Source organism: Myotis lucifugus, unplaced genomic scaffold (assembly GCF_000147115.1).
Source record: "Myotis lucifugus unplaced genomic scaffold, Myoluc2.0 scaffold_315, whole genome shotgun sequence".
NCBI classification, from domain to species: Eukaryota; Metazoa; Chordata; class Mammalia; order Chiroptera; family Vespertilionidae; genus Myotis; species Myotis lucifugus.
In genome coordinates this window covers 246,027-259,844 of record NW_005871363.1, presented here as the reverse complement: position 1 = coordinate 259,844, position 13,818 = coordinate 246,027, and the positions used below count along the sequence as shown (strand labels likewise).

General features: G+C 51.0%; 1 protein-coding gene across 2 annotated transcripts in view; it reads left to right on the top strand.

Moving 5' to 3' along the window:
- CNTN4 (contactin 4) overlaps window positions 1-13,818 on the top strand; it is a 182,278-nt gene that overhangs the window by 57,262 nt on the left and 111,198 nt on the right. For both annotated transcript variants that reach the window (XM_023764058.1, XM_023764059.1), the window contains exons 2-3: window positions 4,366-4,492; window positions 11,539-11,714. In XM_023764058.1, coding sequence (XP_023619826.1) covers window positions 4,366-4,492; window positions 11,539-11,714 — 303 coding nt within the window. The remainder of the gene's footprint in view (window positions 1-4,365; window positions 4,493-11,538; window positions 11,715-13,818) is intronic.

The window sequence follows — 13,818 nt, the reverse complement described above, 5'->3', positions numbered from 1 at the left end:
GAAGGGGTCAATGGGGAAAAAAGGGGGACATATGAACTACTTTCAACAATAAAGACTAAAAAATAAAATAAATAAAATGATTACGTCCCCCCACGGCTTCCCCGTGGATGTGAGTGGTGAGAGGAGAAACGCCCCGGAGCGGCAGAGGGCGGCCCCTCCTGGTCCCTGGCGCCTGGCCTTGCTCTGCATCCCACGGCAGCGGGTTCCCGGGATGAGAGGCGCACAGAGCATCCTCCCTCCCGAGGCGTCAAGGGCTCTACGGTGCAGAGGAGACGCAGCGGGCCGAGCGCTGTGGTTGTGTGAGGCCCTCTGCATGCACGACGCGCTAGACCACACTTGGAGAAGTTCCTTCTAGGCAAACCTTGGCTTTTTACTACGCGGCCTTCTGTGGCATCTCTATGCTGAGATCACCTGCTGTCTGACCTGCTCGCCCCTTTCCACCCTCCCTCCCATCTCAGCGGCCTGGGGGGTGGGGGTGGGGGGAGTGCTCACAGATGCGCGCCAAAAAGGAGCTGTGCCTGCTGTGTGGCTCAGGGGCTGAGCATTGACCTACGTACCAGGAGGTCAGGGTTCAATTACAGGTCAGGGCACAAACTCCGGTTATGGACTCAGTCCCCAGTAGGGGGCGTGCAGGAGGCAGCTGATCCATGATTCTCTCTCATCATTGATGTTTCTATCTCTCTCCCTTCCTCTCTGAAATCAATAAAAAAATATTTTTTAAAAATTAAGTAATTAAATAAAATTAAAAGGAGCTGCATTCCGCATCCCTGGGTTTCCCCAAGCCCAGCAACCCTCTCCGCGTGCCACTTCTGCTGACCGTCCCCCTGGCACCAGGCTTTGCCAGGGACCTGACCGCGTGGGCCGAGGCCTGCGTCCTTGAGTGAGGGCACCGCCACCCGAGGTCTCTCTGTTGTTCTCTAGGTCGAAAATCATGGCCACTCCTCGGGTCACACTGAACAAATGACTGTGATAAAGGAAGGGGGCACTTTATCATCCAGGCTTTGAAAATGGCCTATGCAACATGATTGACATATGTTTTTATTTATTTCAGAGAGGAAGGGAAAGGGAGAGAGAGAAGGAAAACATCAATGATGAGCGAGAATTACTGATCATCTGCCTCCCGCTCACGCCCTACTGGGGATGGAGCCCACAACCCAGGCACGTGCCCTGACCAGGAATCGAACCTCCTGGTCATAGGCTGACACTCAACCACTGAGCCACACCAGCCAAGCCATATGCAAAGACTTTGTGGACCTTCAAGATAGAAGCAGCTTAGCGCCACCTCCCTCCCTGTTTCCTCCAGGATGTTCCTCTTTAACTCTTTTTTTCTCATAAATACCGGTGCCCCAGCCTAAACATGTTACCGTTAGGATATCGGCTTTCGACACCGGGTAGATCTCCTGGCTGAAATCCCCCCTTCACCTGTGAAACCCGGGGCTCATGCGTGCCAGGCTGTGGGTTTCCTTGGCTGAGGACGGAAACTCACTTCTCTCGATGCTCCCGTGAACCTCCGGGCCCTGAGCGTGGTTAATCGGGAGCAAATGAAACTTTAGGCGGACGGAGGCGTTATTTATAGCCAGTGCGGAGCATCGTTAGCATCAGTTCCTGCTACAGAGCACACAGGAGACATGCCTCTTTGCCGGGTAAATGGGGCAGGGACACAGCGGCTGGGCCACAGCCTCTCAGCTGCATCCGGGTAATCGCTGTCATGTGCTGCTCGTGTTTGGAATTGCTTGTAACAGACGGTTTATTTCTGGGTGAAATGCAGATCGGGGCCCACCAATGAATGGAGGTGATTGATATTACACACACACACAGTTTGGGAATGGGAACGACAATGGAGATAGTCCTCGCTTAGAGAAAAATCCCCCAACGCACTGCTGTGACAGTGATCTGGGCGGTATCCCTTGTTATGTAACTAAATGTGCCAGAAACTCCCAGAATTCTTCACGGTTGGATTGAGCTAACCTTGACCCAGGATCTAAATTTGTTTTGAAAACATCTGTGCGATTGTTGAAAATCTGACATGTCATGTCCTGGATTTGTAAATACCTGGCTTTAAATCATAAATGTTAAAACAAAAACAAAAGAAGAAGAAGAGGAGGAGGAGGATGGGAAGGAGGAGGGGGAGGAAGGGGAAAAGGAAGGGGAAGGGGAAGGGGAAGGGGAAGAAGAAAAGAAAAAGAAAGAAAGTGCCTGTTTGTGCTCTTTTCTTCCTCGCTCTTATTTTGTTTTTTGGTTACTCCATGGCCTGAGGAGAGAGGACGGTGGTGGTGATGTAATTCCTGACATCTTTGAATGTAGGTTTCACGTGCATATGGGTTTATGGGAAAATACTCAGGGCCCCTTTTGGTTCTTTTTGGGGGTTTTCTTTGTTTAATATCTTTTTATTGATTTCAGAGAGGAAGGGAGAGGGAGAGAAATAAAACCATCAATGATGAGAGAGACTCATGGATTGGCTGCCTCCTGCGCGCCCCCTACTGGGGATCGAACCCGCAACCCAGGCATGCGCCCTGACCAGGAATCGAACCATGAGCTTTCATAGGTCCACGCTCCTCCACTGAGCCCCGCCAGCCTGGCCCCTTGGCTGTTGTGAACTGTGTGGAGCCACTGTGACCTTGTCACTTTGGAGAGGAGACCGTCGGGTGTAGGGAGACGGGGGTCTGCATGGGTCACAGGTGAGCCAGTGACCCCAGGCATCGAGTGTCAGCTCGTGGTTTTCCTGCGTCCACCTCTGGTTCTCACGAGGTCCTCGGCTGTCCCGGTGCCTCTAATGAAGCAGGATGCCCTGTGGCCATCTCATCTCCTTATTTTGTCTCCTGTCCGGATCTCAGCGTGTGGATGGGTTAAAAGCCTGGACAGAAACTGCCTCCCTCTACGTCACTTCATCCTGTCCGGCCCCCTCCTGCCTCCTCTCCCCACTCACCTGCGTGAGCCCCATCTTATCCAACCTCCCATCCACAAAAGGCTGCTTTCGAGGTACCAGAGTTGCAGGTGCAATTCACGGCCTTCACCATCAACACATTTAAGAGGCAAATGGGTTGTCAGCTCCGGGGAGATACTCAATGTCACTTTACATCATAGCCACCAGCCCTTCTACCTGAAAATTCATCAGGCAGTGTCTGAGCCCGCCAATGGAGCACATTAAAAAGTGGAAAATTGCCCTCAAATAGAACCAATCCTTGTTGACCATCTTCTATGTATAAGCCGCCGTACTTGGTAGCACAGGACACAGAACAATGGGTAAGAGGCGGCCATGCTCCCGGGGAGCTTACAGTCCAAAGAAGAAAAAGGTAGTTAAAAATGTACTTGGTAGAAAAAAATGTGTGTCCACGGGGGCATATAATGTAGGAGTCATGTGACGAAAGGAAGAAAGGGAAGGTCTAGAAAAGCCTTGTAGAAAAAAAAGAACTTGAACTAGATTTTGAAGAGCGGCCTCGCTTTCATGGGCGAAGGTGGTGAGATGCGTTTGGGGCCGTCTTTATGATGGGCTCCCCTGGAGAGAAGCACACGCCTCCCACACTCTGCCCCGCGTGCCAACGGCGGATTGTTCTGGTCTCGGCTGCCGTCCATGACAAGTACATCCCGCGCAGCCAGCTTCTCTCACTGAGGGAAAGCAATTAGAAATGCGTAATCGTGCCCGGCTGGTGTGGCTCAGTGGTTGAGCATCGACCTATGAACCAGGAGGTCACAGTTCGATTCCCGGTCAGGGCACAGGCTCGGGTTGCAGGCTCGATCCCCAGTGGGTGGCGTGCAGGAGGCAGCTGATCAACGAGTCTCTCTCATCATTGATGTTTCTATCTCTCCTTCCTCTCCCCTCCTCTCTGAAATCAATAAAAATATATTTTAAAAATGTATGAAAAAAAAAGAAACGCACACATCGCTCCGTCGTCACACGCGGCTGGCCCAGTGGCAGACCAGGTGGGTGTCGCTGACTGTGCTGGGCCCATGGCGCCAACAGCGGGGAACACTGCGTCCCCGGGCAGGTCCAGCACAGGTGGGAGGGAAACAAACCCCTGCACAGCCGATTGTGAGAACGGTTTGTACGTGGGTTATGAGAACAGGGCCGTGTCCTGCTGCTGAGAGGGTGAGACGCCGTCATGGTACTTCTGTGCCTGGAAGCTGTTCCTAAGAGCATGTTCTCCCCGGGAAACGGGGGCGTCTGCACCCCCGTGAGGCCTCCAGGACAGACCGCGCCGCGCTGGTCCTCAGGCCATATCGTCCGAGGCGGAAACCAAGCCTGTCCCGCACGACCGCTGCTTCTGTCCGTCTGTCCCCTTGTCTTCAGTGGGTGGTAGTTCCTGCTGGTTCCGGGCCTGTCGGGTGATGTGCTTCATCCTCCGACCCTTTCTCTTCTCGTTCCAGGCGACCCCACGCCGCGCGGCCCGGTGTTCGTGCAGGAGCCCAGCCCTGTCATGTTCCCTGTGGGCTCCGAGGAGAAGAAGGTGAAGCTCACCTGTCAAGTGAGAGGGAACCCGAGGCCTCGCATCAGGTGTGTCCGCGCGGGCGCTCTCTGGGGCTAAGGTGGACCGATGCCACGGGTACCGAGTACACACGGAGCCCCCAGGCCGGCTCCCGGGCTGTCCTGAGACACCAGGGAGAGGCTGTGATCCGAGAAGTTCAGGCCCCTTCCCGCTCCAGGCAGAGCCGGGAGTCCGTGTCCTGGTTGATCCTCTCACTGGAAGCCCTCCCACTTCTTAACAATGTCTTTTCCTTTTCTTCTTTTCATTTCAGAGAGGAAGTGGGAGAGAGAGATGGAAACATCAATGATGGGAGAGAACCATCGATCAGTTGCCTCCCACTGGGGATGGAGCCCGCAACCCGGGCCTGTGCCCTGACCGGGAACCGCACCTGACCTCCTGGTGCATAGGTCGACACTCAACCACTGAGTCGTGCCAGCAGGGCTATAATGTCCTTTTTAAAAAACAACAACAACTTACTAAAATGCATCCAGAAACTGGCAGGGAAGTCAGAAATACTCAGAGGTCGTAGAGGAAGTGTGTTTGGAACCCGGAGCAGGAAGCCGGACACTAAACGCTTACACCCCGAGGAACCCTGTGAGCTGGATCTTGGACCAGGCAGCCCCGCAGGGGGCAGGGGGCACAGGACAGAGCCTCAGCTCAGCCACGAGGAGGCGCTCAAATGAGGATGCCTCTGGGAATACACCAGTCCAGGCCTCCGTCCCAACAGGAGGTGTAACCAGAGCTAAGCTGGCTTCCCTCCTGCTAGGGGCTGGCAGGCGCAAATAACCGCCTGGTTCTGATGGTCGCCGTGGTGCTGAGTGGCTGTCATAGGAGAGGAGACAGCTGAAAGGAGGAGGCATCTGAAGAAATCATCCAAAGGCAGTGGAAAGGGGGGAAGAGAAGCAAAACATGAGAGAGAGAAAGAGAGAGAGAGAGGAGAGAGACTGATTAAGAGAAAATGTTCACACATATCTAATCAGAGTTCTGCAAGGCAAGGTGAGGGAGAATGGGGAAGAGGCAATATTAAAGGGAAGTCTAAGAATTCTCCCAAGTTAACTAAAAATCCCAAGCCATAGATTGAGGAAGCCCGGTGAAGTGAATCGCAAGCAGGACAAATGAAAATCAAGCCCCATTTAGAATGGTCGTCGTGGATCAGCACCCAGCCGAAGACCCGACCGTAAAAGCAGCCAAGGCTGTAACACAGACAACCTTCAAAGAGACAGGCAAGGGAGCAGTGACCTGTCAGTGTCAACCGAGAAGCAAGATGGAAAACAGCCCTTCAACACGGAGATGAATTAACTGTCAGATTTCTTTATAGCAGAAATACTTTTGTTAAAGGAGGACAAAATAAATAAGTTTTAAAGCAGACACTGAAGTTTGACTCCAGCAGACCCTCTCTAAATAGAATTCTAAAAAATGCACTTTAAGCAGAATAAAAATGATCCCAGCTACAAGGAAAAGGGATAAGAAAACCAAGTGGTCCAGGTTAATATTTCTACATAAACATTAATTGCACTAAACAAGAAGAATAATAAAAGTAACACTGTCTTGCAAAGACCAAAAAAAAGTAGGAAGTCATGACAACAGTAGAAATAAATTGGAAAGAGATCTACTGCATGATGGGTTATCATATGGTTAAAAATGGAGCAAAGTTGGACCCCTACCTCACAGCGTATACACAGATCAATTCCAGGTGATTAGAAGACTCACATGAAAAATTCAGAGCACATTTAATAGGAAATAGACAAACACACCTCTGACTCCGGAGGGAAGAAGAGATTTCTCAAATATGATGGAAAATATTTGCCTTCATTAATGTGAAGAACTTCTGTTTGACAGAATTTAACAACATGAGTAAAGTTACAAGCTCCCAATGGGGAGGAGATCTATTTAATACAACCATTGGCAAAGGATTAATATCCAAAAAGTTTAAAGCATTCCCACAAATCTAAAGTAAAAAATGAGTAACAATAGAACATTTCCGAAAGACACTTGAGTAGGTACTTCTAAGATGAGGAATCCCCAGTTCCCGTCAATGTATAAAAAGATGGCCAAGGCATTAGTGAGCGGAAATAGACAAAGTAAAACTACAACGACAGACTCTCCCCAACCTACCGGCCTGGCAGACGTTTCGAAGACTACATTTATTCCAGTATAGATAATATAAGTAATAGAAATACATGTAACCCGGGGTGTTCATACCAGACAGCCTGACCCCTGGCGGCGATGAACGAGGTACAGCTGCTGCACGCGGGCTCGCTGGAACACGGTTGTGAGTAAACAGCCGTCGCAGAAGAACGCAGACGGTGAGTCTGTATTTGCAAAGTTCAAAGCGGCTCAGATGGAGCAGACACTGGTGCGCCTGACAAGTTGTCACAAAAACAAAATTAAATTGTAACTCCCCCCCTGAGAGGGGAGGGATTAGAATCAACAAGGAACAGCAGACTTCGAAAGTAAGGCTATTCCTTTCCCCCGACACAGGTCTTTATTGGCTTGTGATTCTTGCTTGCAGATACCCTGTGAATAGTCGTTTGCCTCTGTTTAAATTGAATGAGGAAAACTTGAGGCTAAAAATCAACCTCTCGTCGCGTGTAAAAACCCAAAGGATGTGTCACACGCGCCCCAGATGAGGGGAGGAGGAGATTGGCATCATCACGGACATGGGACCTGAACTGAGATGGGCGTTTTCAGGCGGGCAGAGAGCAAAGGGCATCCACACACATTCCAGGATGGGGCAGCGAGCATAGTGGAAATTATTTAATTTCTTTGCCCATTGCTTCATCTATCACACAGATTGTCATTCATCAAACTACCCTGTGTTTCCAAACTGCAAATCCGGGGTGTTGGCTCAGACATTGCGGGGCAGCTCGGCGGTGCACTGGGGTGTCTGTCAGGGTTCTGAGGAGCATGTCCCCCAGGTGTTGGAGCCACCACGTTGAGCAGCTGTGATGCACTGGGGCCACGCGAGGCTTGACATGGTCGGGCAGGGTGCTTAGGGGCACTGCCTGGAGGCGAGATGATGACAGCTGCGCTGTGAGGGGAAAGGGTGCCAGGGTCTAGGCCACCCAGAGGAAAAGGTCACTTCAGGGTGGAGATGAGGGCACGAGCGTGCGTGTCACCGAGAAGGAGGTATCACACCGAACTGGAGGGTGAATGGTCCTTACCTCCTGGGTAAGGAAAGGAAGTGCGTTCCAGAAAGGAAAGAAAAGCCCAACACCTCCCTGATGGACAGTACCCTCGGGGTGAGCATATAAATTATCCTCCAACCAGGACGCTTTGCGGGGGGCAGGCCACTGTGGATGAGTGTAGGACAGCAGGTGTGAGCCCAGCAGTGTTCTGGGCGCACAGACTGTGGAGTGATTGTCCCTGTGACAGGCTGACTTGGCGGCTAAATCAAACACGTGCAAACGCTTTATGTTGTTGAAAATAAATGCAAGAAGCCAGGTTCCACCATCCGTCAGTGTGGAGTGAGATGGCTCCCGTTCAGTGCACAGCCAAGTGTGAGTTCACTACGACCAAATGGACACACATTGTGCCGCAGAATCTGACAAGTTGCTTTTGTTGCTACTTTGTTTCTCCCCCAACTGTGACCTTCGATTAACGTGACTTGTGTAACATTGTGTTTCAAGAAAGAGGGGCTAGTTGATTATTTGAAGTTGGCTGGGGAGCAGGAGCCTGTGATGCTTGTAAAGACTGCAGAGGCATCGGGGAAGAAAACTTTTCATCAAAGGCTCTCGCCACTGTTGGAGCCTTGCTTTCCTCTGCGCCTTTGGCAATTTCTCTGTCACATAAAAGCGGATTGGTCCCTGGAGTGACAGGCCCCTCCTTCTGGTTGAAGAACAGAGCAAGGAAGCATGGACCGATGAGGTGGTTTCAAACACCTTTCCGGCTGCACATGGTGGGTGCTGGGGCGAGCCTCGGACACCCGCTGACCTCGCGTCCTTCCGCTCACTCCCTGGGCTCAGGCTGCCCTCTCCATGTTCCCTGCCCCTCGAGTCTGAAGAGATTGACCCAGACCCAGAAAACTGTAAGAAGCGTGGACTTGTCCTTGGCAGGAATGTCCCCCAAGGACCTGGGGGTGTTCCTTCTGGTGGGCACACAGCTCCCCTCTCTGGACAGAAGCCAGGGTCACAGGCGTGGTTGGCGTGCTTTTGCTGCGAGGTATGTATTCAACTCGGCGTGCGGACCACAGATTCCAAGTCAGAGAGGCTGCCCCCTCTGCCCTGCTGAGCGGAAACACTGAACAAAGGAAGAGGGTTTTGCTGCAAATCCCCCGAGAGCTTCCCAGCTAGGCCCGCTCTGTGCACCTTCGAGCGTCCCCGCGCAGGCCTGGGCTCCCGCACAGCCTCGGTCTCCCCGGAGTTGCGTCTTCATCCCCTGGGGTTCAGAAATCAGCTCCGAGATTCCCCGACGTGTCCTGGCCCTTGGGAGTTTCCTTTGTTCCTGACAGGCACCATCTGTACATCACCAGCCCTTGGGAGTCCTCAAACAATGAAAACAAATTGGGAAATTCACGAGGGTGGAGGGAGAGAAGGAATCCAGTGCAGTCCCACCCGAGTCAGCGCACTGAGAACCGGGTGCAATGCTTTCCCATGGCAGCTCCCCGCATCTCACAGCAAGAGTCCCCGTCCCTCTGCCCTTTGTGCCTAAATGCAGCCGGCAGAGGAGGTTAGGGGCTCCCTGCCCGGCATCTGGTTGAGGTGATGGTGGGAACCCACTGAGGGAGGCACTCGCTGTCCCCAAAGCCACTCGGCTAAAAAGACTCACACGGTCTCATTCCCGAATCCTGCTCTCAGCTTGCAGCTCACATTAGTTTGCAATTTCCTCTTTGAGTTCTTAGATTTGTCAGATTAAATTGCTCAGCTATCATTTGAAGTGAGAGTTATGGCTGGGACGTGATCCGTTGACTCAAAAAAAAAAAAAATGTCGCAGGCAGGCAGCCAGCCAGCGCCCGAGATTCATGTGCATCTAGACCTGGGAAATAGAACCCGGCTGTTCTCTTTTTATTGCTTATTACTTTCCTGTCGGTGTCAGGACACAGAGAGAATTACTATCGGGCCTACACGCCGTGCCGGTGCCTAACACCCACCTTCTTACCAGCAAACACACAGAGAGCCACGTCCCATCTCCTGCTTCCGGCCCACCATCCCCCCGCCCCCTCAAGCTTCTAACATTTTCCATGTTAAAGACATAGATGCTAACAGACGTGCACCACAGTGCGGGGGTGGGTGGGCTCCACGCTCCCTACCCTGCGTGTGAGCAAAGCAAAACATCCAGCAACGAAAGAGACTCTACTCGAACCCACAAGCGTGTGGAGCCCATGGAGACTGCCAGGCTCCAGGGTGCTGAAGGGAAGTTACAGAGGCGATCGAGGCAAACAGTCTACAGGGAAGGGGGCTTCCTAGGGATGGGAGCCTCCCGGAGGAGCCTGCGGGAAGGTGGAATGATTTTGATGAGGAATAGTGAGGAAGACGTTTCTTGGAAGAGGTGTCCTTTATGATGACCTTGAAGTGTGAGATCTCTACAGAAAGGGCCTTCTTTAAACATCTGCTTGTGTTGATACCAAATATCCGGAACCCTGAACCGGACTGGCCTGCATGTTCTCACTTATATCCGTTTACATGATGTGTTCCCGCCCTGGACCCCGCAAAGAGAATCCCCCGTTCTCTGCCTCCTCAATTTCGTCTGCTCTGGGTCGCAGTTTTAGTTTCCGATGTGACTGCGACTGAGATCATTGACATGTCAGCTCCAACTGCACTCTTGTCATTACCTGATACAGTGTGTAGGATTTGGGAGGGAGGAGGAGGGGGCGATGAGATAGTTATTAAATTGTATCCGCTCAGCCTGGCTGGCTTGGCTCAGTGGAAGGAGCATCAGCCTGCGGACCCAAGGGACCCGGGTTGGGCATGTACCTCGGAGAAACTTGTACAGAAACTCAGTTACAGGCTCCTGTCTTTCCGTCTCTTCCACTCTCTCTAAAAATCAATGGAAAAATATCCTCGGTAAGGATTTAAAAAAAAAAATTGTACCAACTCAAAAGATTCTAACTACTCAAATGACTTACTGGCTAACATAAGCTTTCTTTGGAATGTTAGTGGCTATTAACAAAACAAACCAAAAAAGGAGATCTTGTTATGAAAGATTTGCTGTTTAAGTGAGTCCCACTACAAGTCATTCCTCAAGCCAAACACAACAGTCAGATGCTCAGATGATTCAAGTAAACAAACAGCAGAACAAAACCCTCGCTGCCTCTATCGCCTGGTGGCCCAACCTGAGCTTCCTGGGCTGGCTGACGATATCTGAGGACCAGTGGCCAAGGGCATCGTCTCGGCCGGTCGTGGTTGAAGCCAAATTGGTCCCTAAGACAGCTCTGCGGTCCCTCGGCTTCCCAGTCGGCCATTTCAGTCATATTAAGGACCACATCGAAGCCACGCTGCTGCAGTTTCATCAAATACTCAGCAATCTACCCGAAAGTGGTGCCTTCTGCCATCTGCGGAGACCCATTTAAATAATAACTGCAGCCTGGCCGGCGTGGCTCAGTGCTTGAGTGTCAGCCTATGAACCAGGAGGTCATGGTTCGATTCCCAGTCAGGGCACATGCCCAGATTGTGGGCTCGATCCCCAGTGAGGGGTGTCAGGAGGCAGCCAATCAATGATTCCTTCTCATCATTGATGTTTCTATCTCTCCCTCTCCCTTCCTCTCTGAAATCAATAAATATGTTTTAAAGAATAACGACAAACCAGAGAGGGGGGTACAGAGGGACCCTAGTTGGAGAAACTTGTGCAGATGCTCTGGGCTTAATTAATAAGCAGAAAAGCAGACCCAAAGTGAACCCTCCGTGGCGTCATCAGTAGTTAAAGCAGGTGCCACCATGCGACCGCCATCGTGTCTGTAAGGGACACACTCTCCCTGTAGACATTCGTCACTGCTGCTGGGGCAGCTTTCTCACTCTTTTCTGGTTAAAGAAAGCCACAGGATGGTGCCTGCTACTCCTGTTGTTATGCCTTGTGGACAGTAGTTCGGAAGCATTGATTGCTATCTCAGGCTTCATCTCCCGGCATTCTCCCTCTGCAGGTGGAAGTTCAATGGGACGGATGTTGACACGGGCATGGATTTCCGCTACAGTGTGGTGGAAGGCAGCTTGCTGATCAGTAGCCCCAACAGAACCCGCGACGCGGGGACCTACCAGTGCGTGGCCACCAACGCCTTCGGGACCGTGGTCAGCAGAGAGGCGCCGCTGCGGTTCGCCTGTAAGTAGCCGCTGCATCACGCAGCCGATGTGACGTAGAGTATTTGTGCCGCGGCACCCATATACCTTCACACAGTGTCTTTCATAAATCGAAGAGGCTTTCATGTGTTATACACCGGCTCACCCTTCTCGTGCATTCTGGGACTATCGTGTTCGTAGGATAAATTGTAAATCCGCGTGGGGAGGTAGCTGTCTTCTGCTTTTATGACCATTGAGATGGTTGGATTATGTGATGGTTGGGTTATACGCTTCTCAGTACACACATCAGTGAACACACACACACTCTGATGTACACACATGTAGGAAGTTCATGGGCACAAACATTAGACTATAAAGCGTGTGTAGAAACAAGCAAATGAACTGCCATTAACTTACTACTAAATGTGACAAGTGTTTAACCATAAAGCTCAGTTAGAGAAGACCATGATAGTCTATTAATTCTATAATTCTCTATTTTTTTCTTATTACAAAAGTTAGGGAAATTTTAAAAACAACTATGATAACAGAAAATGAAGACAATGAAAGTTACCTTTCTATGATACCTTTTATATTTCTAGTTTAGAGCATTTAAAAAACAACCTGCCATCTCTTAAGACCACCAGCTCATAAAAGTTCGGGAGACTGTCGGGTATGGAAGGAAGTGGGAGTCAGGAGTAGTGCGGGGCAAATGAAACCCACAGGCGAGCGCCCCGGGGGTGGGGGGTAAGGGGTAGGGGGTGAGCACAGAGGCTGGGGGATTGACGATCACCGGTTTTGAGGGTTTATGTATTTGCACATGATCGTACATTTCCTTGTGTAAAATCCCCACTCACAGAGCACGGCAGTAATGTCAAAGGTTTTATAGTTACAAAGTCTGTGAGCAGTAACACTAGAATATTCTCAACAAAATCCTCTCCGGAAATCCAGCATCAAGTACACCTACTGTCCAGCGCTGAATCTATTATTGCCATTTGGTGGCATTTTTATTAGCCGGGAAATGAATTTGCTGAGTCCTGGGCATGTGTGGGACTCTGGGACCACTTGGTTCGTGAATGTCTTCCCACCACGAGTGGGTGTGCAGAATAACGGAGGGAATGTATCCAGTTAAGGGTTTATTCCTCTTGGTGTAATACACGCCTCATAGCCATACTTACTGCTTAGTAATGACAGATGAATTTTGTTGGGTTCATTTTGGAAAATAATCATAGAATCAATGGCGCTTAATGTAGAAAAAATCTCTGTATTCAATTACTCTTGTACTTATTTGATTTTTGGATTTCATCATGTAGGGAGTTTTTCAAAACAACAGTGCTAACCACAACAACAAAGGGATTGACTTAGCATTACCGGCTTTTAGTTTCTCGCCCTTATGACATTTTAAAAGCAAACTACAGAGGCTTAGGACTACCCTGGGATAGAAATCCAGGCATTTCTGCTACCAAAAGGCCTATCTGAAGGACAGAAGCTCACTGAAATGCAGTGGTTTAGCCACAGCGAAAGCTCCGCCACTCATTTTGTGGGCGAGGTGGCCTGAGGGCCGGTGTCTGGGACCCACCTGCTCGTCCCCCCTCAAGTGTGACGTGGGCTGACAACCACCCAGCTTCACAAATTCTACAACCAGAGAGCTCAGGCCTTCCCCACAAGCATCCATCCGACCCACCCCGACCGCCCGGTTGGTCCAGAGCGCAAAGCTCCCCCAACATCTCCGCCTTCAAACAGCTGAACGTGGGCCTTCTCCCCATCCTCCCTCCCGGTGCGTGCTCACTGTGGGGCTCTCGCCGGGCTTTTAAAGCTGTGATCATGGTCCTTTTCCCTTCCAGGTACTTAATTCACAGCCATCTTCTACTCAGCACACCCCGTCAGCTCCTTGTGACCACATAGGACTGTACTCAGGTACTCAGTTCCCCACGGGCGCTTTCACCTTGAGAAGGACGCGGGGACAGTGGCAGCCCACGCTGGGGACTTGTTCTCAGGAACGCCCCAACACCGACAGTCACTTTTGTTAAGGCCCCAGTCCCGTGTTCTAACCTTGTTTTGAACACACAGTGACGTGAAATCTGAGGATTGATTTCTCATCAGTGTCTGCACCCTGAGCCCCCCAATCGCGCCATCACCCTGAGCTAAGA